This window comes from Protobothrops mucrosquamatus, unplaced genomic scaffold (genome assembly GCF_001527695.2).
Source record: "Protobothrops mucrosquamatus isolate PMUCROS unplaced genomic scaffold, P.Mucros_1.0 scaffold1476, whole genome shotgun sequence".
Classification (NCBI taxonomy): domain Eukaryota; kingdom Metazoa; phylum Chordata; class Lepidosauria; order Squamata; family Viperidae; genus Protobothrops; species Protobothrops mucrosquamatus.
Window position 1 is genome coordinate 75,957 of NW_015387654.1, and position 26,221 is coordinate 102,177.

The window sequence follows — 26,221 nt, forward strand, 5'->3', positions numbered from 1 at the left end:
AGAACTGTTCAAAGTTATGAGACTAAAAAGAAAAGTTACTTATGACCCATCCTCAAAATTATGACTGCTGCACCATCCCCATGATCATGTGTTCACACTTTGAGTGCTTGGCAATCAGCTTACATTTACAACCAGTTGCAGCATCTTTTAGTCATGTGACAGCCTTTTGCAATATTTTGCCATATTCTGGCAAAAAAAAGGCCATTGGATAAGATGGATTCAGACATACGACATGATTTGCTTGACAATCACAAGATTCACTTAACAACTATGACGACTCTCTTAACGAACATCATTAAAAATAGTAATAAATTTGAGTTAAGTCACATGATGATTTGACTTAACAACAGCATTGACTAATGATCAAATTACAAGGCTCTACTTGAACCTAAGTGGAGGATTATCTATAATTCTATGTAGGGAAGGGCAGCATAATATATATATATATATTTAATAATGCTTAAAATACATCATCATGTACACTCTGAAAACATTTAAGGACTGTTATATTGAGCATGGTAAAAAAATAAAATAAAATTCTGAATTAAATTTACAATATTCAGAAAGAAAAGTATTCCAGCATACTCATGGCTTAAGGGGGGGGCTGCCCTTCCATCATATTTGCTATACGTCATCCTGAATATTTTCAGCCATCAATTTTTTGAGTATTTGTGCTTAGTTCAAGAGAATGTTGTTCTATAAAAATACTATTTGAAACAAAATGCAGGCAACAAGAGGTAGTGTAGTCTAGTGGTTAAAGTGCTTGACTAGGACTGGAAAGACTCAGGTCTAAATCCACCCTTAGCCATGGAAGAGAGAGAACCATAAGGGATTAATTTTCTCAGTATCTTTAACAGACAAAGCTAATGGTGGTAGTTACAGTTCAGGAAAGACCTCCATGCCTGCCTTAAAACTGTCTTTTTTTTTTCAAAGAAAAGCTTGTCAAATTAGATATATGAATTAAATTTCCAAGCAGATATATCTGAGAACTTGGAAATCACTGTACATTCCATGAATAGTTACTTGCTCAGATTGCCAAAAAACTATAAATAAACCACAAGAGAATGACTTTGTCATTTAGAAATACCAAATGCATTTGTGCAAAATAAGTCTATTTTCTCCTTCCATGCTTTACATTATTTATTTTTCCCTTCCATGCTCTGAACTAAATGTAAACACTGCCTCAGCTTCTAGATGTTTCAGAATAGTCCTCAACATATCTAATAACCTGTCATGCCAGGCAGGGTTCCTGAAAGTTAAAACAAATCAACATTTGGAGGGCCACAAACTGCCCATACTTGAAAACCACTGTTTAGTTCTTTAGTGCCCCACATGGCATATAAACCTATTTTATTATCCCAATCTCACCCTATGCCTTTCAATCAGTATTTCTTTTATTCTGGATAGCAGAGAAAAGAGCTGCTGCTTACAGATGTTGCTGTATGACAACTCCCAGCATTTATTATTCCTGGCCACACTAACTGGAGTTGCTGGGAATTTTATAGATAGCGTACCCATGAATTTCATAGAAATCTATTTGCAGATATAAGAAGAAGTTTTTTATTTGCTCTTTTGCTTTCTCAACTTTAGAAAAACCAATTTCTGACTTCAGGCTATGGAGGGACAATCCCAGCTTCACATTACTTTTAGTAGAAAAACCAGACTTGTCTCTATTCGGACCATCATACTGTATGCAGCCTGCACTTCTTCTCAGGAAAAGTTACTTTACTGTAGTACTATACATATCCCACCCTACACACAGCAGACACTCAGCAATTATTCAATGCAGGCCATAGATATTCTTTCACCAAACATCAAATCTTCAACTTTATATCTCCAAGCTATTCACATTGAAGTATTCAAAAAAACAAATCAACTTTCTCTCTTATTTAGTAAGCTTCAAGCATTCACTCTTATTAAGAAATCCTTGAATCTGTGTCAACAATAAAAACTGTTTCACATCAATGTAAAAAAAATTTAAAACTATTATTCGTCAGCAGGCACACACACATTTTTAGGGGGAATGGAGCTTGAGTTTATGTACATTCACAGATCATATGATACTCACTGAGATTAAATCAAGTGACCATATGACTTGACGGAAATGTTCCATTTCCTTTTGAAGTATTTCTGATGAAGCTAATCCAAACCCATTGCTTTTTTCCCTCTAAAAATCTCTGTCTTTTACAAACTGTCTCCTACTGGTGACAGATTTGTTTCTAATTTACATTCTTTAGGCATGCCTCAACTAGTTCTACTCACAACACACTTCTGGCAAAGGAGGTAACAATGACAATTACACACAGTTTTCATGACAGCACTGAGTTAAGCTCTCTAAGGATGTCATCCTCATTCAAGATCTACAGCTGCCTGCCAATTAATGGTTAAGACATTAGGCTAGAAAACAGAAGACTGTGAGTTCAAGTCCCACCTTAGCCATGAAAGCCGGCTGGTTGATCTTGGGTCAGTCACTCTCTCTCTCTCTCTCTCTTAGCCCAACTCACCTCATAAGGTTGTTGTTGTGAAAAAAATAGAGGAAAGTGCGCTGAATATGTTTGCTGTCTTGACTTATTTGTAAAAGTAATAAAGGCCAGATGCAAATAAATATTTTTTTTAAAAAAAAATCTTAAATCTTATTAATAACACCAAAGGCAAGGCAACAGTATCTTAGGAAGAGATTAAGTTACCGTACAGTCATTACTACAAATCCCATATACTTGTTCACATAGGCTGGAAAGTCATGATGGACTTTATTGACTTTCCCCTCTTCCCAAAATCTCCCTCGTCTATGATTATTCCATGGACAGCCAAGGTTGAATATTTTTGTGGTTAGTTAACTAAACAGTTCTACAATATTGGTTAGTTGACAGAAGCCTTTCAGTTAACTTCAACATCCGTCAAACCATGGAAACTGATAGACTCACGAGAGATTCACAAGACTGCAAAATGTACATGCAGCTCCCCGAGGATTCAATGAAATGCAGATCAGAGATCATATTTGAGGGTGCTTTATTTTCCCACGGTGATCAGGAAGTTATGAATATTCCCTAGGACAAAACAATGCAACAATGGGAGCACTGACTATTCGATTATCTGAAACTGGCCATCCTTTCTCCTTTGCATCAATGACATTAATACCATGTCAAATCTGTCTTCCAAATTCTTGAATGTTTTCTCCAAAAGAGATTTTATTTTTATTCACCTGAGGTTGATTTGGAATGTAAAAGACATTTTTTTAACTGTCCCTGATTACTGTAAACCGACAAGAGATTATCAGGCATAGGTTCTGTTGTTGTTTGTCACAAATCTTTCCATCCCTCTGATGTTATGGTAGCTGCATGCTTCCTGAACAAAGAAAGACCTATATATGGAATTCCCTCATTATGTATTCCTTACAATTTAGTTGAACTACGGAAAGGCAGAAATGACAGGATTATTTTAAAAAGGATATTCATATACAGTATGCCCACCTTATAACTAAGCCAAGAGCCTTCCACTTCACTTGTGAAAAATCCAGCAAAATCTTCTTATCGTTTGGAAGGAAAAAACTAAATCCCATTTCTCTTCCACCAAACTGAATTAAAATGGTTGAAAGACATGTACTGTAGTCCTTCACTAATAAATTTAAAACCTTACAATAAAGATCCAAGGAAACTATAGATAACAAGCTGGCAGCAATCTGTAATTTCAACATATGGTTAGTTTCAACACTATGCATGACAACCCTATATTTGCAAAACTGGAGCCAGAATAGTAAGTAACACAATCACTTAGTATTCTCTCAGGGTACAAACATGTCCCAAGCTAATGGGGTCATGTTCTAAGAACTTTGCTTAATCCCTATGAAGGATGGCTATTGCCCATGAAGCTACACTTAGTCACAGTACTTTATCAATACAGTACAATAGTTTGAAAAATATTTATACTTTCTTCCATATGTGTTGGGAATCAACTCACAGATTTCTCAGCTAGCAAAAGCTACAATTGCTGAGAATTCCGAGAATTACAGATCTAAAATATCTGGAATCTGCTGAGTTGTAGTAAGCGGCTATACATCATTGCCCATACTAATGCAACATTCTTAACACTGCTATTTTTTGGATTTTTCACAATATATTGAACCATAATCTTAACCCTTTATTTGGCCAAACGAGATTAGACATACAAGAAAGTTGTCTCCTAAATGCATTGATTTAAATATGAGTGATCACAAAAAAAAGCTAACCTCAAAACCAACCAAGCTTACTGTGCTGTACCTAATACTTTTAATGGATTTCAGTAAATGTATTATATGAGTATTGCCATTATACTGTGTCTTATATACTGTAATTAAAGATTTGCATCTTAAAAGCAGGCATAAGCTATTAATGCAGATAAGTTCCACTACAAGCCTCTACTACTTCTCTTACTCTTTATTAGTAACTAGCTGTACCCGGCCACGCGTTGCTGTGGCTCAGTCTGGTTAAATGGAAAAGAAAGAAAAGAGAAAGTGCACGTTTCTAATATGTTTAGACATCTATAATATGTGACATCTATATAATAGTAGGTACCGTATATAAAAACACGTGCGTATTCGAATGCAAGGTTGTGTCAAAATTTCAAAGCAATTGGTGAAGAACTTTCGGAGATTTAAGATTTTGAACAAACGAACATTTACATTTTTATTTATATAGATAGATAGATAGATATAGATGGAACAACATATTTAAGTAAAGAAGAAACGCTCTCTAACGCTGGAGGATGTTGCTCCCACCATCTTTCTTATGGGCCTTCTACCTGATAACCAAAAAGAACTGGATGGCCCAAGAAACCAGACCAACCACATTTCAGAGAACCTAAAGCAATATGCAAATTGATGTTAATTTGAAGTCTACAAAGATAAAATGTATACCAGCCTAATGCACAAGTTAATGGATGTATACATTTATTTCCTTTTTTGAACCACACAACAAACTAGACAGCTTTTAATTAACTGGCATTTCATGCAAATTGAGAAATTATGGCTGACATAATTCAATTTTGACACTATTTGCATGCATCTATATCTTCTGCCAGATACTCTAAAATGTTTCAAGTAATATGATATAAATTATGCAAATAAATTATATACATTTGGATATCACAATATTCAAATGTAACAGATACCTTCCCTCACCTCTGAAATCTATTCCGTTCGTTTAATTTTCTTCCTGCAACAGAAATAATTACTGAAAGGTAATAAGCTTTTATGGGATGAAATCTAAGGATATGAAAAAACTCCTTAATGAAGAAAACAAGCTATAATTTTTCCCATCCTGAAAACACAAAAGTCTTAAACAACACCCAAATGGTTAAGATACAATTATTCTTCCCCTGCATTAAAAAAAAGTTTACTTTATTCCAAGAATGGAAAATGGATAGTGACTGAACAAAATCAAATAGAAACAGAACACCCAAATTCTATCCTGAATGGTTTCATGCCAATTGTTAAATGTATCAATCTGACTTTCATTGGTTAGGCCAGGGGTAGGCAACCTTGGCTCTTTTATGACTCGTGGACTTCAACTCCCAGAATTCCTGAGCCACGAGTCATAAAAGAGCCAAGGTTGCCTACCCCTGGGTTAGGCCTTTGGAGAATAGCAGTTGATATCGTGAAAGAAGGCTATCCATCAGCAACTTTCCTGGTTGATGACACAAAGATCCTTCAGCATGTTTTTAAGGGGGGGGGGAGAGAACTCAAGAAAACAAAGGAAATTCTCTGCAGCAGAACTGAAACAGAGCTAGCTTTCAGTGTCAAAGGATGGAAAACAATCTCTCAAAGTTTGAGAGTGTGCGAAAGTGCCCTCACAAATTGGGAACACAAGTTAAACAATCGTGATGCAGAATGCAAGGAAATCAAGCTTTTCTTTTCTTTTTTAATCTTTGTCCCATATAAATTTTGCAACTTTTGGAAGAAAAAGCTATGATGTAATTGTCTCAAAGAAAGGAGGCAGTAAACGCTAACTAGCCATTTGTGTAACTTTGTAGCTTTATGGTAAAATATGCTTACTTTGGGGAGTTTTTGAGTCAGTTCCTATTTGGAATAACGTTAAAAAAGCATCTTTGAGTTAGGCCTATGCGGTGCTTCAAAATCAAAGGGAAAGAGATGCTTTGAAGCACACTGTATCTTTTCTTTCTATAATTGCACAGCAACCATAAACACATTTAGTTTAAGAAGGTGTTAATAAATACTACAAACACCCCCTTTTCAGTGCTCCAAAACAGCTTTTTCCCTTTGAATTCAAAGCACTGCACAATCCTAATTTTGAACTGTTGAGTTGAAGCAGCACACTGACTCTTTAACTAAAAAGTATTAGGAGACTTGTGTTCAAGTCCTTCTCTTATCCATAATTTCATTGGATAACCTCAGATTATTATCTCTTGATTTAACCTTCCTTGCTTGATTGTTTGCGAAGAGGAAATAAAAGGGTCACATATGCCATCTGAGCAATCCCAAGAATTTTTTTATACACCTAAAAATATAAGTACAGGTTCCTGCAGGCAAAGCCAAAAAAAAAGTATCTTATATCTGTGTTATAAGTAGTGTCCTTTGATTGACAATTCAAAGAGGAACAACTAAGAAATATATGCATACTATCTTTTTATATATCTAAAATGCTTGATTCAAAAATTGCCCATCTGGCCATTTTTGCTGAAAAGGAAAAAAAAAGCCTTTACTTGAATGTGTCTGAAAAAAACAGATAATGTATAGACCAGTGTTTCTCAACCTTGACAATTTTAAGGCATGTGGACTTCAACTTCCAGAATTCCACAGCCAGCATTGAAGTCCACATGCCTTAAAATTGTCAAGGTTGAGAAACACTGGTGTAGACTTTAAGTTGTTTGCATATATTAAATTCATATTTAATTGAAAAAGTATTTTAAAGAAAAGAACATTTTTACTGTATCTTTAGTTCTTCTCACTTCATATTATCTAACAGATTTTTATTGTGTATTAATACTACTTTATTTAATACTTTTTAGGATCTGCTACTTTACCTTACTTAGAGAGCCCAATTATACTGTCAACATTTCTGGCAATAAAATAGGAAATTCAAAAGTAGGGATAATTAATGCCAGTCCATGTGTTAAATCCAGTCACCATTTCATTTGGCCCAAAGTTTGCTCCAAGTTTTTACTCCACAATTTTTCAAGATATTCACATCCAATAGAAAAATAAAAGGGGGGGCAGCGAAATGCCTATTTGTTCACAGGCTGACAGCCGATTAATATGGGCACCCTATGGAAGTCATACTGATTACCATCTAAATTTGGCTTGTACCTTAACCAATCTCACCTATGAAACGTCAAATGAAGACCAGAGGTGGGAAGGGAAGGGGTTGGAGAAGGAAATGATAAAAGCACTATTGGAGAATCACACTGCAAGCTCCATTCCTTTGTATACTGTACATGTCATAATATTACATCAGTATATGAAAGGGTTGTTTTGAATAAAGCATTCTATAGATACCTCCGACTGCATTAGCATCTATAGCTTTTTTCATTTTCATTCCAAAGCAAGGCAGCAATTACAACTGTCTGCGCAGATACTTAGTGCAGGTAAGTACCAACAAGAAGCTGTCTCACAGAGATACAGGCTAAATTCATATATTCCATTAAGCCATGATGAATTTTATTTTATTGCTATCCAGCCAATTATTGTTTAAAGTGTGGTTAAAGAAGTGATAGTTGAGCACTCTGTGCGAGCTCAGTCACAAACATAGGAACCAAACCACACAGCTGACCCAGATGCAGTTTCACAACTAATTTATTAAGACTCTTGCAGGTCCTAATTATACCTTTTGTAACACCAGGGGATTGCCCTTCTGCCTATTTCCCAAGATGTTTATATTATCATTTGCCAGTAATATCGTATTGCATTATACAAACAGGCTAGTGTACAATCCTCCACCACAAAATAGAAAAGTTGGGAATGTCAATGTTCACTAATGCAAGCATGTATCGCAACCAGGTTTCATAAATAACCACTGTTTATCACAGTGCTTTCTGCATTCTGCATTTTAAAATGCACTGGGGTCTAGGACAATGTTTAAATCCAACCAATATCAAAATAAAGGTATCGTAAGTAAGAGCAAGGATTTACTGGCCTGATCAAATATTAAAAAACTAAGTAGGATAGTAACTGATTAGCAATTGGGAAATTGAACTACTCTGAGATGGCAATCAATCAATCTGTCAGTCAGTCAACCAACTTAATCAATCAATCAATAAAATTCCTTTCCCAGAAAATAGAAAGAGTGAATTACTTCGGTCCAGTTGTAAAGAAAACTACATTCAGTAGATGTACCTATGAGATCACCAGGAAGCAACTTTATTCAGAGGAGACTTTAGCTCAGATAAATGATGGAGAACCTTTGTAGCGTCCAGTGGTTGTGTGAAATATTTGGAAGAAAGAGCTATCAATGATGCAACAGGCAGAGCTGGAAATTTCTTAAGTCACGATGAATCCACATTTGAGGTAGTTTTCTTCATTTAAAATATAGGAGGCTTACGTTACAGTTCTTGTATGCTTCCCATTCAAAATGGGCATCCATCTTATGGAACATCCCCTCCCTCCCCAAAGCAGCATCTCTATTTTCTGGAAGTCCCTCAAGACTTCAAAACTTGAATATGACATCAGGCCTGGGGGTCCCAGGGCACCAACAAAATCTTGAGATGGTTCCATTATTGCTGTTAATATCTAATATCTTTATGCCTTATACTTTTTGATCTGCTTATTGTTTATATTTTTGATGTACACTCCTCACGTCACTTTTGGTGAGTTGAGTAGCCATATAAATGTAATAAATAAATGACAAACAACGAAGCTATTGAGTTTCGGCAGTTGTGGTTGGAGGAGCTTTTAAGAACAACAAAAGTGGCTTGGAGGCCACCTCAAATTACTTTTGCTAAGGCAATCTAGCAGAATGATAAAGCCAAAAAAATCCTTTAACTGCTTCAAATACGATATCATACTAAACAGTCCATTTTAAGTGGCGCAGTAGTTAGAATAGAGTATTTCAGGCTAATTCTGCTGACTTGGCCAGCTCAAGGTTGACTCAGCCTTCCATTCTTCCAAGGTCAGTAAAATGAGGACCCAGATTGTTGGGGGCAATGTGCTGACTCTGTAAACTGCTTAGAGAGGGTGGTAAAGCACTGTGAAGTGGGTATATAAGTTTAAGTGCTATTGCTATTAAGTAAAAAAAAAAAAAACAATCTTGTCCATGCCCCAGATTTAAATGGACATTTAAGGCTACTAGCAGCCTTAACACCAACACATCAACATGTTGACACACCAACATGTAACTGTTGTAGCTGCATCACATATTCTTTCCATCTTGATTCACATGCAAAACTTCCTTTAGCAAGCCCTCAAGTCTCATTAATATGTAAGTTTTACCATCTTTGGTTGTGAATTTTGTTAATGTGACAAAACACACAGATTAATCTCTTTCTCCAGAAGAACTCTCAACCCACCCATATGGTAACTTATCAGAGAAAAGGGTTGGCAGACAAGTTTGGCTATCCTTTAAAAACATATGCTGCAGATTAGCAACTGTGAATGCAAAATTTATTCAAAATAATTGCTGTTAATTAATCTTTCCCAAACTGCTGTCCTCCAGATGTGCTAGATCCCAATACTCAGAGGTTCTGCTGGGAATTCTGGGAGTTGGAGTTCCAATTCATCTGGATGTGCTCATTTGCAAGAAGGTTGTAATGAAATATCATTTTCCATATGTATCATGAAAGGAATACTATAGCAACTTACGATCTGAGACCATTAAGGCTTATTTTTGAGAACACAAGTAGACATTTTTGCAAAGTTTTTAGAAAAACAGGCCAATATAAACTTTCTCAAAAATTAAAATTTCCAAGCCTTGATACATTTGCTTAGAAAGCAAACAATAGAATCTTTTTTTTCAAATTAATGATTCAACTAGAGGGAATGCTTGTTTGAATGCTTTTGAAACAAACAGGTTTCAAAGGATAGCGTGTTTAGATAGGCACATCTTTACAAAAAAAGAAAAAAAGCAGATGGGCTTTAGCAGCTCTCATTTAGTTGTTCCAAAACACAAAAATCAATGTAGTCACTCTCAATATTTCCTTTAGCTGATACATTCCTAAAGTATTTTCATCTTGGGAAGTCCACTCTCCATCCCAGAATTCTCAAGAGAATCCTTAGGGTGTGAACTGAGCCTCTCTCAAGGGAATTTGTTGTTGTTAGTTGCAAAGTCGTGTCCGACCCATCGCGACCCCATGGACAACGTTCCTCCAGGCCTTCCTGTCCTCTACCATCTTCTGGAGTCCATTTAAGCTCACACCTACTGCTTCAGTGACTCCATCCAGGCACCTCATTCTCTGTCGTCCCCTTCTTCTATTGCCCTCAATCTTTCCCAGCGTTAGGCTCTTCTCCAGTGAGTCCTTCCTTCTCATTAGGTGGCCAAAATACTTGAGTTTCAACTTCAGGATCTGGCCTTCTAAAGAGCAGTCNCCATCTTCTGGAGTCCATTTAAGCTCACACCTACTGCTTCAGTGACTCCATCCAGGCACCTCATTCTCTGTCGTCCCCTTCTTCTATTGCCCTCAATCTTTCCCAGCGTTAGGCTCTTCTCCAGTGAGTCCTTCCTTCTCATTAGGTGGCCAAAATACTTGAGTTTCAACTTCAGGATCTGGCCTTCTAAAGAGCAGTCAGGGTTGATCTCTTCTAGGACTGACTGGTTTGATTGATTGCCTTGCAGTCCAGGGGACTCGCAGGACTCTTCTCCAGCACCATAGTTCAATGGCCTCAATTCTTTTGCGCTCAGCCTTTCTTATGGTCCAACTTTCACAGCCATACATTGCAACTGGGAAAACCATGGCCTTGACTATACGCTCGATGGGATACTTATGCTGTATAATGCTCTCACAAGATGTGTCTGAATGTCTTGGGCTATACAGATGGATAAGGCTTCTCTTTATCACTTCTGAAAGACACACCGGGCGGTGTGAGGCTCCGGCATTGTCAGCTCTGCAGGGCCGACCGGGCATGGACCACGGGCGTCGGCGGCATGCACCAGGATGACCCGTCGGCGGCTGGAAGGGTCGGCTGGTCGGCGCTTCATCACAGCAGGCTCCGGTTTCGGCTCAAGTTTACTGGCGGCGCAGGATGCGGCGCGACGACGTCGCCAATGGGCGGGCATCCTACAGAAGCCCAACAGCCTGCCGCTTCTGTGTCGGCTAACCGGCGTGGGAGAGAGCCGGCTTCTGGGTCAGCTTACCAGCGTGGGGGAGAGCCGTAACAGCCCCATGACTCTGGATTGGCGGCACAGGGCTCAGGATGCGTCCATCAGCAGAAGGAGTCCTGGCAACGCCACTCCAGGCAGGAGCAGCCGGAGCAGACACCATTGGGACACACACCTGAATCAAAGAGCGGCAGGAAGGAGGCCGGGCGTTGGAATGCTGCTTTTTACATCCGAAGGCCGGATGCTGGCGTGTTGATTGGGGGTGGAACTGCAGGGTGGGGGAGGCTATGTAAAGCGCTGGGAGCAGATCACTGCCAGCACTGACTTTATTACTACACAGAATAAAACTGCTTGTCAACTCGTTCCTGGTTTGTTCCCACGGATGAAGAAGGATGCGTGATACAGAGATGGAAAGACTTAAGATTCCCAGAATGGTAAAGTTAATGGAACCAACCGAGATGGCAGAATTAAATACCTTAATTAAAGAAAAGACTTTGTTAGCTTTGTTTCTATGTGGAAACACTTTTGACTTTTTGCTAAAACCAAAAGCAATGTTATATTAATTTTGGGATTTGCCAATTAGAATTGTGTGTGATTGTGTAATATTGAACTTTGGATCAAAAGATTAATGTATTTTATATCTGTAACTGTACTGAAGAAAGTTGGAAGTTACCCTTTTTCTATTTCTTTCTTTTTCTTATTTATTTGTGTTTTATATTTCATATTTTGCAGAATAATAAGTTATATTTTAAAAAAAACAAATTTAGTAAATCACCCAACCAAAAAAAGAAGAACACAGATTATAATGCCCATCAAGAACAGGAGGGGAAACCATATTGAGGTTGAACACACAATCCAGATTTCTCTAGAGGGGACTAAATCAGGAATGACTGATAAAAGCATGAACCAGGGGCACATTTGGATTTTGACAGCATGTCATAAGCACTCTCCCAAAATGAGAGTGCCAGGGCATGTCTGGCCAATTATAAAGGAGAAGACAAAGTCTTTGTTGCCACATGTCACTTTATTTTCTACAAATGCTACCAGTTATCAGTTTATGGCAGGGGTATGCAACCTTGGCTCTTTTATGACTCGTGGACTTCAACTCCCAGAATTCCTGAGCCAAGGTTACCTACCCCTGGTCTATGGGAATATAAAAGCACTGTTGGAAATACAAGCTTTGCTTCAGCCTGGTGTTCTGTTCTAAAGTATACTATTTTCTAGCTATGTGAGCTTCTGAGATACAGAGCAGGATAAATGCTTCAGAACTGGTGTGGATGTGGCTCTGGGGCTCACAGTCCCCAGAAAATATGAATTTGAATTGAAGACATGGCAGCCACATATCACTGCCTTATCCCTCAAATCAGATGTGTATTTTCCTGGCTCCCTGTGGCTACCAAATGACCCCAGGAAAAAAATCCAGTTACTGGCACATATAACAAGTATACTCATTTGGGATCTGAAGCACCATTCATTTTTCGTACAGAAAAAAAAGTGGGGCTTCAAAAATAATCTGGAAACAGTGCTTCTGACTTCACAGAAGCACAATATATATTCATTAAGGCAATCCCTTTTTTTTTCTGGGAGTGTCTGGAAAAAAGTTACAAAGAGTTGCTGTACTCAGATGAGGATTAAAGACCTTGTGAATCATTTTCAATGCATGCAAAGCTCTAAAAAGACCTTAAAAAGGTAAACTGGGGTAGGAGAAGGCGCTTGGCAGGGAGAAAGAGACATAATGATAGACATTTTTTTTCATTCCCAGGTGCCATGCCAGGAACCTGAGCAATAAACCTTTAGAATTTAGGAAAAGCTCTCACAACATAACCTGGTGGGCACTAGCCCAGCAAGTGAAGTTTAGTAGGAACACCTGTTATACTTTCTTCAACAGGACACTCTTTAATTATCTAGAAAGGTGTAGGAGAAAGAGTGGCAGAACCTGGGGCTGGCATGAAAAGAGGAATCAGCCTAGAATTGTTATGTAATCACAATCAAAGTCCAACACCTCTTGAATGCTGTTGATGCTTATCTAGTGCCAAGCACCAAAATAGAGCTGACCTAAATTAGTTCAGTAGATTAACTGTTAGTTAAGTAGATCCTTGTGCATAGGCGTGAGTAATAATAAATCATTTTAACTGTTAACTTCACATGTGGTCCTGCTCTTTTGCACCTGACAAAAGGCTGTGAAACATCATAATATTAATCTGCGATTTTTAAAACAGGATTTCTAACACTGGATGAATAAACTTTTATTTGTTGAACAAGGAAGGGGGCTCAATCTTTTTGTCCTTTAGATTTAAGTACTAATGGATCAGTTTGCACATCACCAAAATCCAAAACCAAACAAACCACATAATGGTTTAGCTTAATGTGTGAGCCAACTGCTTCTTTCCAACCTGCAAAGTGTTTTCTTCTTTACTCTTAAATGCCACTTCAAAATATTGCTTTGTACTCTGTATTACCAAGAATTCTACTTCTCATTTAAAAAAAAAACAGTAACATTCATGTATAGCATTCACTTTGACCAAGTACAATGAAAATGTAAGAACTGTAGATGGAAATCAAAGCTGAGATAACAGCCTGTTCTTAACTTACACAATTTAAAATGTAACTTAACACCAACGTAATTAGCCAGCTGTTGACTTGGTTTTAAATGGTTCCTATGAAATCCAAAAGCAATGAATTAAAATCATAGAGTGCAGTTAGTCCTACCCTTAATCGGTGGAAGATCAGCTTCAATAAACAGCAGAGGAAAGCAAGTCAAAGTACATATTACAACAAATATGAAGGACTTTTTTTCATCTAGGACAGAGATTCAATCAGAATAGAGCTGGAAGAGACCTTGGAGGTCTTCCAATCCAACCCCCTGCTCAAGCAGAAGACTCTACCATTTCAGTCTTTTTGTAAAAACTTCCAGTGATGAAGCACCTACAACTTCTGAAGGCAAGCTGTTAATTGTCCTCACTGTTAGGAAGTGTCTCCTAAATTCCAGGTTGCTTCTCTCCTTGATTAATGTCCATCCATTGTTTCTTGTCCTGCCCTCTGGAGCTTTGGAAAATAAGTTGACCCCCTCTTCTTTGTGGCAGCCCCTCAAATACTGGAATACTGCTATCATGTCACCCCTAGTCATTCTTTTCTCTAGACTGGCCATACCCAATTCTTCATGTTTTTGTCTCCAAGCCCTTAATCATCTTATTGTTCTTCTTTGCATTTTTTCCAAAGTCTCAACATCTTTTTTGTAATGTGTTGACCAAAACTGATTAATACTGCAAGTTTTTGTTGGCCTTTCTGAACTATAATTTTCATTAACCTTACCCAGCATGGCCAGTATCAGAGAGAGATGACTACTGCAGTCCAGCAACAATGTTAAGGATATATCACCCATCTTATTTTATTTATTGGATTTTGTTTCCACCTTTATTACTTGTCTAAATAATGCAAAGCAGCAAACATACAAAATGTTTCTCCTCCTCCTCTTTTTCTTCACAATAACTCTATGAGGTAGGTTGGGCTGAGAGAAAATTACTGGCCCAAGGTCACCCAGCCAGTTTTGATGCCTCAGGTGGGACTAGAACTCACAGTCTCCCAGTTTCTAGGCCAGCCCCTTAACCACTACACCGAAGTGGCTCTCTCTATTAGTAGAAATAACAAACTTTGGGGAAAGTAGCGAAGAGTGCCGATGATTTAAAAAAAAAGCCTGCATTGCATCCATAGCGGAGATGTACAAATGGATTCATGCTTACATTGTGGTGCAAGTGAAAGTCTGCTTACAGATAAGGAAAGTGAAGCTTATCTCTAAGGCTACAACACTTTCAGACCCACACAGATTTCCATGTTTTACTCTGATTGGAGTTCCTTGTTTTATGGATTGCAAGTCCAATACATTCAGTCAAAGATACAGATTTGTATCTGAAGGTATGAGGCTTAAGGAAGGATTAAGTTTCCTTTCCCTTCTTAGCTGAAGGCGGGGCTGTGGTGGCACAGTGGTCAGAATGCAGTACTGCAGGCTACTTTTGCTGATTGCCTGTTGCCAGCAGTTCGGCAGTTCGATTCTCACCTGCTCAAGGTTGACTCAGCCTTCCATCCTTCCAAGGTCGGTAAAATGAGGACCCAGATTGTTGGGGGCAATAGGCTGACTCTGTAAAACGCTTAGAGAGGCCTGTAAAGCACTGTGAAGCAGTATATTAGTCTAAGTGCTATTGCTATACAAACTGTAGTTCTCAAATTTTCCTCCTAACTCTCAAATTCCATTTCTCTTCAAATCTTTTTTCTTTTAAATTGTACATTATGTATACAAATTATGATCCTGCCAATAATGAATGCTCTCCAGGCTGGCTGGTGGTGACAAGAGGTGTGGGTTCATATCCCAGCATGAGACTTAAGAAATTTGTTTTAAGAATTGCTCAGAATAAAGGAACCTAAAGCCCTTCAAACTGTACATCTCCCATAATACTTCCCAATTTAGAATAATAGAGACCTATTTTGGAGTAGAGGGTAGACATCTGATCATGGCATAATGCAATATATTGCTATTTTGCAGAAAGGACAGCAAAGAGAAACAGCAAAACTGTAAAAAAGAAAGTAGCCAGAGGTCACTTACTAAGTCTCATGACTACAGTGAAACTTAAACTGAGAATGCTCCAGTGAAATACTTGAGTCCTTTCTGTTGATAAATTATTTTGTAACCGGAACAGATACCTTATCTCTTACAGTGACACTTAAATAAACCATTGAATGCAGCTCTTGTATAAACAGATCACTATCTAACTGGACCAGTAACATTTGCATAATTCATGCTTATAACATGCATATTGTATTAGGTTCTCTGGTTTGCAGAATGTGGACTAGAAAAAAAATCAAAATTATTTTCTAATCACAAAATAACAATATCTTATGGCTATGTATAATTTCAAATCTGTTCTGAATGCATTTTGCATATACTGCATTGTTTCTCCATGAAACAAATTGGAGAATGTTTTCTTTTAACTGACACTGTGTGGGACCACTAGCACATAATGCTGGTCAGATACTTAAAATATAAAGGTAGCTATAACTACCGGTATAAAATAATTCTTCCTCTCAATGTCCGTGTTCACATTGTGCTAATAATATAATCAGATGGGTTTTATTCATTTTGGTTTGTACAAGGGATAAATGAAGCTATAGCTGCTGTGACCTTGTAGTTAAACAAACTACTTTTGTGCAGTTTATTTAACTAACAATGCAGAGAGAAGACTGAAGCCTCCCTTCTGTGGACTGAGTTATCCAGATGGACTATTTTCAGGATTACAAATGAACTCCCACCCTGAAAAGGCTCTAAGTATGCTTTGGTGACTGTATGTTTTCTAAGTGGCTGGAAACTTTCCCAGAAAAACGCTGATGCCATCTATGTGGCTGAACTATTGTTACAATAGGGTGAACCCAGCCATTGTCCCGAAAATCATTGTTAAAAATACAACTGAAACATTGCTATTGTTCATTCAATAAACTATGATTAAAACCCATCGTGACTTAACATGAGACAGAACCCCAGCTACAAATTTTTAAGTAAGGAAATAACATTGCTATAAATGAGTTTAATGCTGTTTAAAAAAAACAGATTTCTCACTTTGGAATATTAATTAATAACTGTACATATAAAACAGCTGAATTCACACAAGATGCTTGGCCAGATAGATTACAATTCACTAAATAAACTACAGTTAACTAGTATATGTAACACTCTGAAACGTAAATATTGATTCATGTAGTTTGCTAAGATGCAAATAAACCAGCCAACTTGGACTTAGACTGTTGCATCAACCCAGTCACAGACTGTTTTCATATATTACACAAAGCCATTATTTATAATCCACAACAGACTGGTTCATGCAATCCACTGGACCAGTGTTTCTCAACCTGGGCAATTTGAAGTTGTGCAGATTGCAACTCCCAGAATTCCCTAACCATCGTGCTAGCTGGGGAATTCTAGGGGCTGAATTATCTTCAGGGTTGCCAAGGTTGAGAAACACTGTCCTAGGCCAAAATGGGCCATACCACACAATTAAAGGGAATTATGTCATAGTCATATAGTGCAAATGTTTAGCCTGTCCTTCTGACATGACTTTTCTATGAAGAATCAAAAGTAGCTGATGGACTTGTGACAATGCAGACCCAGCAAACTGTGGACATATTGAGCTCTTATTCCTTAACTGATCTGTAACCCATCCAGAGTGATGGTACCTTTCCTATGGTAGGAGCTGTTACACTAATGGAAACTCAGAAATTCAGATTTCTGTTGGGATGCAGCTGCCTGCATTGTTATCTAGCCTGGTACAAGATCAGCTGTGAAATATTCAATTCCCTTTTTAAAGCAGCATGCCAAAACAGGCAAATTTCCCTTTTATATAGAGAGAAAGTTCCTCCATCCAATTGTCTCTTATTTCCCCCTTTCTTCCTTCGCCTCTCCTTTAAAAACCTTCCATAATTTCTCTTTTGAAGAGGTTTTTTTTTCCAGCAAAAGGAAGATACGCACAGAAGGACCAAGAAACTCTAAAAGGGACCTCTCACATATGAGACAAAGGATAAAGCCACAAAAGAAGCACAAGCTTTTTCAGAGCCATAGCATCCATTTTCATGCAAGCTATGGCGATTTTTAACCACTTGTCATAGCCTGTAATGATACAGGAGCCAGATAAATATTCCAAGACTCCATTTACAAAAACAAATTTTGAAAGTTTTCAGATCATTATCTATTCAGAGTGATTTACATATATTTTCACATGTCTGAAAGACATTTTAAATGAACATTTTAAATGGAAATATCACATGTACTCTTTTAATAGGCCAGGCATAAGTGGTGTACAAGTGCAAAGGGGAAAAATAAAAGGATTAACATTCAATTCAACCTGAATGAAATATAAAAGTGAGACAAATCAAAAGATGTTTTAGTGGTAACCTAAGAGCCCATGTAACAAAAATACAAAAAGATAGAGGCACAGATAATGGTTTCTGACTGGGATACACATCCTTTTGTTTTCCTTTCAAAGTTTTCAAAATAATGACTTCAAGTGAATAATTAAAATTATAGTACTCTTTTAACCCAGTGACCTTTGAGAGTCCTTATTTGCAGTCACTACATTAAATGTATCTTTCATTTATTTTTTTAGGTTCTGGATACAAAATAATTTTCTCACTGTGCTGAATATCCAATATTCATGGATACTGAATTAGAGTTAGAAAATAGTGGAGAGAAAACTAGGAACGCTCTACAGCACAACTCAAGATTGTTTATTATTAATCAAGGTCTTGACAATACCAAATAGTTGATAAATATCCTGAACCAAATATCCAAGAAGCTGAACCAGATCAAAGAAAACTACTTATCAAAAAAGCAGAAGTCCTTAAAAAAAAGCATTTTTGCAATATCAGGATTGCACTCATCCTTAACCTATGCTGTGCTGCCTAGCCAGTCTTCCCCAAATTGATACATTCCCCATTATCTCCAATCCAACAGGACCACTCCTGACAGCTGGCTCAAAATTATCAAAATGGTGTGTGGTTCAGCACATCCAGCTAGCACCAGCCTGATCTAAACACACAGATGGTGCATTATTTGGGGGGAGGGAGGAAGAATGAGTGTTTATAAAGGTTCGGGAATGCTGCCAACCAACTAATGCACCCTTAGCATTCACTTTTCTCTTAGAAACAAGTGGCGCCTAAAGTTGAAAATGTTCTGGAGCACTGCATGTTTGGCCAGAAGCACATTGGGCTGCGTTCAGACTGGCATTTTACCTAGGAGGTAGCTGCAAAACCTACCATCTCACCATTTTGCAGTTAATAAGCAAGATAACTTATTTATTTCTTTAAACACCCCTCAATTACTAACAGGACATCCGTTTAAAAGGGAAGCTCTGGAATCTCGTGCATTTCTCAGGCTCCAGTGACGCACATCTTTTGCGGTCCTGGCCGTTTTTGAACCCTGCTTCGCTTCAAGCACTAACTGGGAGCTTATAGGCGGGTAGAGGGGGTCGTTGAAGATTTATATCTTCGCCTTCAATGAACCGCTATGCCCCACTATCCTTCAAGAGCGCCCAACGTGCAACGGACACGCGTTCTTCACTAACTCCGGCCAACGCTTGGCGGAGTGTGCTTTTTGCATGAACATCAAAAGTCTCGCGGTCGGCTCCATCCCAAACTGCTTATAAGGCGCTCGGGGCCCGCTGGCTCATTTGTTTACCCGCGCGGGAGGCGAGTTCGTCTACTACTAGATAGTGCAGCGAACGTGTGCGCGCGCGTGTGTTTTGCTCGTAGCCAAGGAACTCGGGTTTTGCAAAGCCCTTTTTTCAGGTTAACAGCGACAAACAATTTGCAGGCACGGTCCCTCCGGAGCAGACGAGTTGAACACGTCCTCGGCAGAACCGAGGGAATCGGCGGCAGGAGAGATCCGGCGACCCGGGGAAAAAGAAGGAACAAAGATGGGAGGTTAGCAAGAGAAAGTTTGGAGAGAAGCAGAAGAGGGCTGGAAGCATCCTAAGGAAACAGCTGCGCAGGAGAAAGATCCAAGCGCGGAGGAGCAGCCGGAGTCCTATTTTCTTACCCTTGGTCCACTCCACAACTTGCTTAGGATTCCACTTGGTTACGGGCTCCATCCTCTTCCTCGGTCCAGCCGTTGCTCTCCCCCACCACCCGGCGGATCCGGATTCCAGCAAGGGACAGCCGCCCGGAGCTCCAACTAGCTCCTTCCTCTCTGTTCCCAGCCACGGATTTCCCCCTTTCGGGCTCCCATCCGAGCGGGCAGCCCGCGAGCCACCCGCCCTCTCAGCTCCGCCCTTCGGGCCCAGGCCTGCCTCTCCTGCGCGTCCAGCCCCTCCTCCACGTGCTTGGCACTCTTGCCAGGAGAGCCGCGCAGAGGCGCTGCCTCTCTCGCCCTTGGCGGCTCCGGGGCTTCGTTTCTCTCGCGCCCCCTGCAGGACGGAAGGGCTCCGGCTCAAGTTACCAAAAGGAGGGGGGGGGGAATTGGTTGTAGTTGTGGGGACCCGCCCGTTTTTCGCAGCTCTTTCAACCTCGAGCTCTGCGCGGGGGCTGGAACGAAACTCCTGAAAGGCAAAAAGGCCGGCCCGGCGGTGCCCACGCAGGCTCCTTGCTCCGCTGTTCCGGCGGGTGTATTTTGTTTTGCAATGAAGCCTGCTGGAAATGGTTGCCAAGTGTGCACATCTGAGGCCTGGGGTGTTTGGGGGGGGGGGGGGAAAGCAAACAATACGAACAGAAAACCGCGCGTGGATTTCTGGTTCCTCGTACAGAGCTTGGAAAACTTATGTGGAAGCGCCTACAGTATTTACACCGTTTCCCATTCAGGAGTTTGCAAGGTTTAGAGAATAAACAGTCCTGTTCCTGCCTCCAGATGTGCTTTTCCAACTTAGAATTTGGGGTGGGTCATCTTGCCCAGACATAGCTTTTAGTCATCATTAAAAAAAAAAACAATTGCCTGCTTAACCAACAGATTATAGTACAACTGCAGCAACTCAAAAGATATCAAAATTGAGGCCTGCATGCTGCAATTTACCTGTGATGCTCACAGTGGTTTTATCTAGGACTCCCTTGTTTTATAGAGGATCATAATTCTCACCATTCCAGGCTGGGGAAAGCTGATTTACATGTTGGAAATTTAGCCTCAGCTGATGATCCCTTTTATTTTGCTTTCTTGCTTGGTTTTAATACTAGTGAATTGGCTAGATACACTGGCATGATATATTTACTCTAAGCCAGTCTTGCCTATTTTGGCACCTGAACTGCTATATTCCATTGTCAAACTTTTCAGCAATGGTCAGGCTTCTTAAAGAATTCTAGGATACTTTCTAGCAATTTTGATTTCTGATCTGATGAACAAGCCAGCTAATGTGCTTCTTGTGTTTATATTCTTTGTAGAATCAGAGTTAGAAGGAACGATGAGGATCATCTAGTCCAGTGGTTCTCAACCTTTTTAATGCCGCGACCCCCAACCGGTCGTAAGTCGAGGACTAAACCGGTCGTAAGTCGAGGACTAAACCGGTCGTAAGTCGAGGACTACCCAACCGGTCGTAAGTCGAGGACTTTCCCTGCCCGGGAGCGCCGTGCATGCGTGGTTCCGCCCCCTGCGCCGACTGAGGCGTAGCTGGCAAGTGGCAGAGATGGAGCAGGCTGACCACCAGCTGGCCCAGCTCAAGGGAGGTAAGGCACCCGCCGGAAAAGGGGAAAAAAATGGCGGACAGCCTTGCTTGGTGACCCCCGTGAAATGGTCGATCGACCCCAAATGGGGTCGCGACCCATAGGTTGAGAACCGCTGATCTAGTCTAACCTTATGCCATGTTCAGAAAAACTAATTAAAGCATCATGAAGTATCGAGTGTCCAGCCTCTTCTTAAGAATCTACAGAGATGGAGAGTCCACAGTTGTGCCCTCACAGTAGACTAGATAGGTAGGTAGGTAGGTAGATAACCTTTATATCATTTATTTACTGTGGGCATAATGGCACACATTAAAAATGAAATTTAGTTGCTTGCTCTCAAAAGTATTCACATACATAACATATTTAAACATACAATAGTATAGTATAGTTAAGTATAGACTTAACACCCTTACATATAAGTAATATATAAATATTAATCACTGTCCATCTTGAATACATAACGGAAGGAGGAAGCTTTAGAGTTCACAAGGTTAATACTGTATGGAACTGTACTTCATTGTACTTTGCTGTTGTTTGCTGCTTTCAAATTCAAGCAGATTGCTTGCTTTTTTATTTCTTGGTTTGTACATTGCATTATCATCTTTTTAGAAGCTGTTTTTATTACCTGTTTATTCATTTATTTAGTACCTATTTACCTCTTGAAGTGATTAGTAAAAAAAACTGCAGTGGACACCTAATTATGTATCAACAGGTTTACTTTGCTGTAGATCCACAAATGTTGGGTGAGTTTTTTGCAAGATCTCAGCATCTACTTTTCCACATATTTTCCATATCAAGTAATAAAGGTCACATTCTGTGTCATATGCATGGACAGGGGTGGGGAAGGGATGAAATGTGCCTCAAAAATTGCTGCTTAGGCATTTGTGTCAGACATTGGAATACAAGGAGGTAGCAATGGGGATTTTGTTATGTTGCTCACATGTGTGTCATCATTTGGATGAAGTATTGGTTTGCTGCAGGCAGTAATAATGAAGATGATTAAATAGAAATAATTGTTATTAATAAAATATTAATTAAACGTATATGCCACGTGACTCCCACTACTCCCGGTGGTTTACAAATTGTTAAAAACATTAAAAACAAAGAAACTACAAAAAACAAAACAGACAGACAGCAGAAATGATGAAACCAGACAGAACTAAAGAGAAAAAGGAGCTTAGTCATGCTTGCCAAAGGCCTGGGTGAAGAACCAGATCTTCAGGGCCATTTGAATTTTAGGAGCACCTCATTTCATTTGCTACAGAAAAGGCATGTTTCCAGACTCCCAATGAATGTCATTGCTTAATCAAAGAAACCTGGACCGATTCAACCCAGCCAGATTGGACCAACCAGACAGATGGTATGGGAGACAGGAAGTCCCCTCAAGTATCCAGGTCCTCTGATCTGATCACTCTGCATGTGGCATGTTTACATATCATTTCTTTTAGTTCTGTCTCCTACTAGAGTTTGGTGTCTTTTAGGTTGTCAGGTACAGTATGTCTGGTGTCCCATTGACTGCAGACGCAGAATGGCCATTTAATATAACTAAGAGCTGTGTAAAAAGCATGTTGAGTCATGGATAATTGGCAGCAATACTCAACAGGGTGTAGCACCAGTAATATGTAGAAAATAATACAACAATAATGCTATGATTTTCAAATTTAAACTAGAATTTTGTAAACAGGATCTATGATATGACAATCAAGATGATCAGTTAGAAAAGAAGCTTTATATTGACATGGTTATTATTTGCAGAAACATTAGAAAAATGTCTATATTTAATTGTCATTCATCTAAATAATAAGAATTGTATTTAAGGTTGGCAAAAGAGAATATTATTGGAAGAAGAGAAAATCAAGCAAAGCCATTATGTGGATTATAGAATTAAACTAATTGTTATTGATTGTTTTTTAAATATAAACCCAGACAACATGCTGTTTACCAAATATTAAGGTGATTATGTTAAAAAATCAATACAACATATTTTTAAAAACATAATGCTATGATTTTCAGTGGTGACATTATTTATCTTGCAAGTAATACCAACAGGAAATATGCATATCCCTGGTACAGTTGTGTTTCCAATAAATCAGTGTAGTCTGGAACAAGACTGGAGATACAGCTCATTTGTTCCAGAATATAATAGCAGTGTGGAAGGCAGTGGAAAACCATTACTATATATTAACCCTGAAAAAGGTATCAGTGGCTGAATGCAGTAACATTGCATATCACACTATGCATTAATAATATAATTCAATTTTGGCCTAGCACAATATAACCACTTCCGAAAATGTTGCCAAGAAAACTGTATGGACTTGTCCATGTAGTTTCCAGGAGCAAAGACTGATGTGAACATGGACATAAACATACACCCAACAGATTATAAACAGTGATTTATGATGTAGCAGAACTCTGCCAGCCTTCAAAGTCCAAATGGAACTATGGACCCTGGATACCAAGTAACAAAGTTTGGGGACAAAAGTTCTACTTTAATTATATATTCTAGGTTCTCGTTTCATATGACATTCTACTGTAGTTTTTAACTTGACTTGTGATTGCACAAATACAGCCATTCTATATTTTTACCAAGAAAATCACATAGATAGAAAATAAAGCCAAAGCCAAGAAAGACAAAATTCCAGAAAGAAGTTAACAAAGAATTGTTAACGGAGAATTCTAACAGAGAACTGTTAGAAGAGATAAGAAGCAGTATTACAACTTCATCTGTAAAGACATTGAGAATGGAAATAGACATGTAAAAACAAGGAAAGTTTTTGAAAAGTTCTCTGAAATTCAGTCTTGAATTGGTGTGCTGAAGGATGCCAATGGACAGATAGTAACTGATTCAAATGAGATTTGTTTGTTTATTTATGTATAAATTTTATTGCTGTCCATCTTATCATAGGGTAACTCAAACAAAAAGATGGAAGATCAAACAAAAATGAAAGGACTATATTGAAATTTTGTACAAGAAAGATGTAAACATCCAAGATACCTTAGAAGATATTCCTTGCTTATAAGAACCTAGGACTAGAAGACGAAATTAGATCACCACTTTGGTCATTATCAGTTTGGAAGGCTACAGGAACTGATAGAATACCCACTAAAATATGGCAGTTCAAATGCAATGATGTGTCTATACCAAAAAGATCAGCATTGTGCAATTCCTGTAACATTCCGGAAGCATAAATTGGACTTTAAAGAAGCAAAACAGAAGAGTATTAATATTTTGAACTTTGGTATTGGAGAAGGCTTCTGAAAATACCATGGACAGCCAAGAAAACAAACTAATGGATTGTCAAACAAATCAGGCAGAGTTCACACTCAAGGGCAATTTACCAGGTTCAAATTATCCTACTTTGGACTCATTATGCAAACACCTAGCTCTTTGGAGAAGGCTCTAATGCTGGGAAAGGTGGAAGAAAAAAGATTAGAACAACCAACAACAACGTGGATGGACTCAGCAGCAGAAACTATGAGTGCACTGTTGAAAAAACTGAAAGATCAAAATAAGGACAGATCATCATGAAAAAAACCCCCTATTGTGGTCATTAAGAGTTGACAATGACTTGATGACACATAACCATCATTGTCATAATCATGAACCATTGCAGTCTTTTCTCAGAAAGCAGATGTTTATATCCATTTACTAAGATTTAAGCCCCATTGTACTAAGTATAAATAAAATTATAACTTCAGAAATAAATGAAGTTTCCCTGAAATATTTTACCATGTTTGTTTTAAAATGTGTTTATTCTAGTGGTTTTTTTAACATCACTTGAAGACAGTGAGAGAGGAAAATCCTCTCAAGCTTGCTTTAATCAACAAAAATATGTCAATCAGTACTTTCTTCAAATCTAAAACCGAAACCTGGCACTGTCTTCAAATACCTCAGGCCTCACTTTTGTTGACATATTTTCCTGCCAACTGGTAGACTTACTAACATGACTGTGTTGGCAGACGTGGCAAAACATTTCCCCACTCCCATCATCTGATGTGCATGCATGCATACACACAGACGTACATACTAGGAATTGTTTATTAATGTCTTTCTGGCCTAAAGCTCAAAGCATTTGGAGGTTGGGAGGAGCTTGTATTTCAATGGCACATTTTATAAACTGGGCCCAAATGTTTTGAGGAGTAAGGGGATGGGAAATAACACTTGTATATGCAGAACAATGGGTTGTACACATCCTGGGTGATCTGGTATGTCTTTTGTAAAAGGGAAAACTAGCCGTGTTAAAGCAAATGGGCCTATTCTTATATTTAGGCTGTAGTTTTATACTCACCAGCTGAAAGTAAGCTCCATTGAACTCACTGGGACTAACTTCTCAGCAGACATGTATAGGCTTGTATCATGACAGGCTATTGTTGCAAAATATAGCTGTACCAATACATCTGCAAAGGTGAGCCATTATTGCAGCTTTTTTTTTTTAAACTCCTGATGCAGCAGAAAATAAGGGATCCTCATTTTCTGTGCACACCTTAGTCCTTTCTTTGGTATGTGGTAAAACTGGAACTCTGATCAGTTGAAGCAGGTTGGGATGCTCACAGCAAGGAACAGGCAGGCAGGAGAAATCTCTATTGATCCCATGCTGTGTGAGAAGTGGTAAAGGTGTGCAGCACAACTGAGCTCAACATTTCTGTTGCTAAAGCAAGGCAGGTGGTAAGTGAGTTGTGCCTCATTTTACAACCTTTTTTGCCACAGTTGTTAAGCAAATTCACTGCAGTTATTAAGTGAATCGTGCGGTCCTTAAGCAAATCTGGCTTCCCCGGTTGACTTTGTTTGTCGGAATCGC

The 26,221-nt window shown here is 38.8% G+C and overlaps 1 protein-coding gene across 1 annotated transcript in view; it reads right to left on the minus strand.

The window, feature by feature from the left end:
* CNKSR3 (CNKSR family member 3) overlaps positions 1–19,984 on the minus strand; it is a 73,218-nt gene extending 53,234 nt beyond the window's left edge. Inside the window, exon 1 of the mRNA XM_015822143.1 lies at positions 19,816–19,984. Within this exon, the coding sequence (XP_015677629.1) occupies positions 19,816–19,867 (52 nt within the window). The 5' untranslated portion in view covers positions 19,868–19,984. The remainder of the gene's footprint in view (positions 1–19,815) is intronic.
* Positions 19,985–26,221: the final 6,237 nt, after the last annotated feature.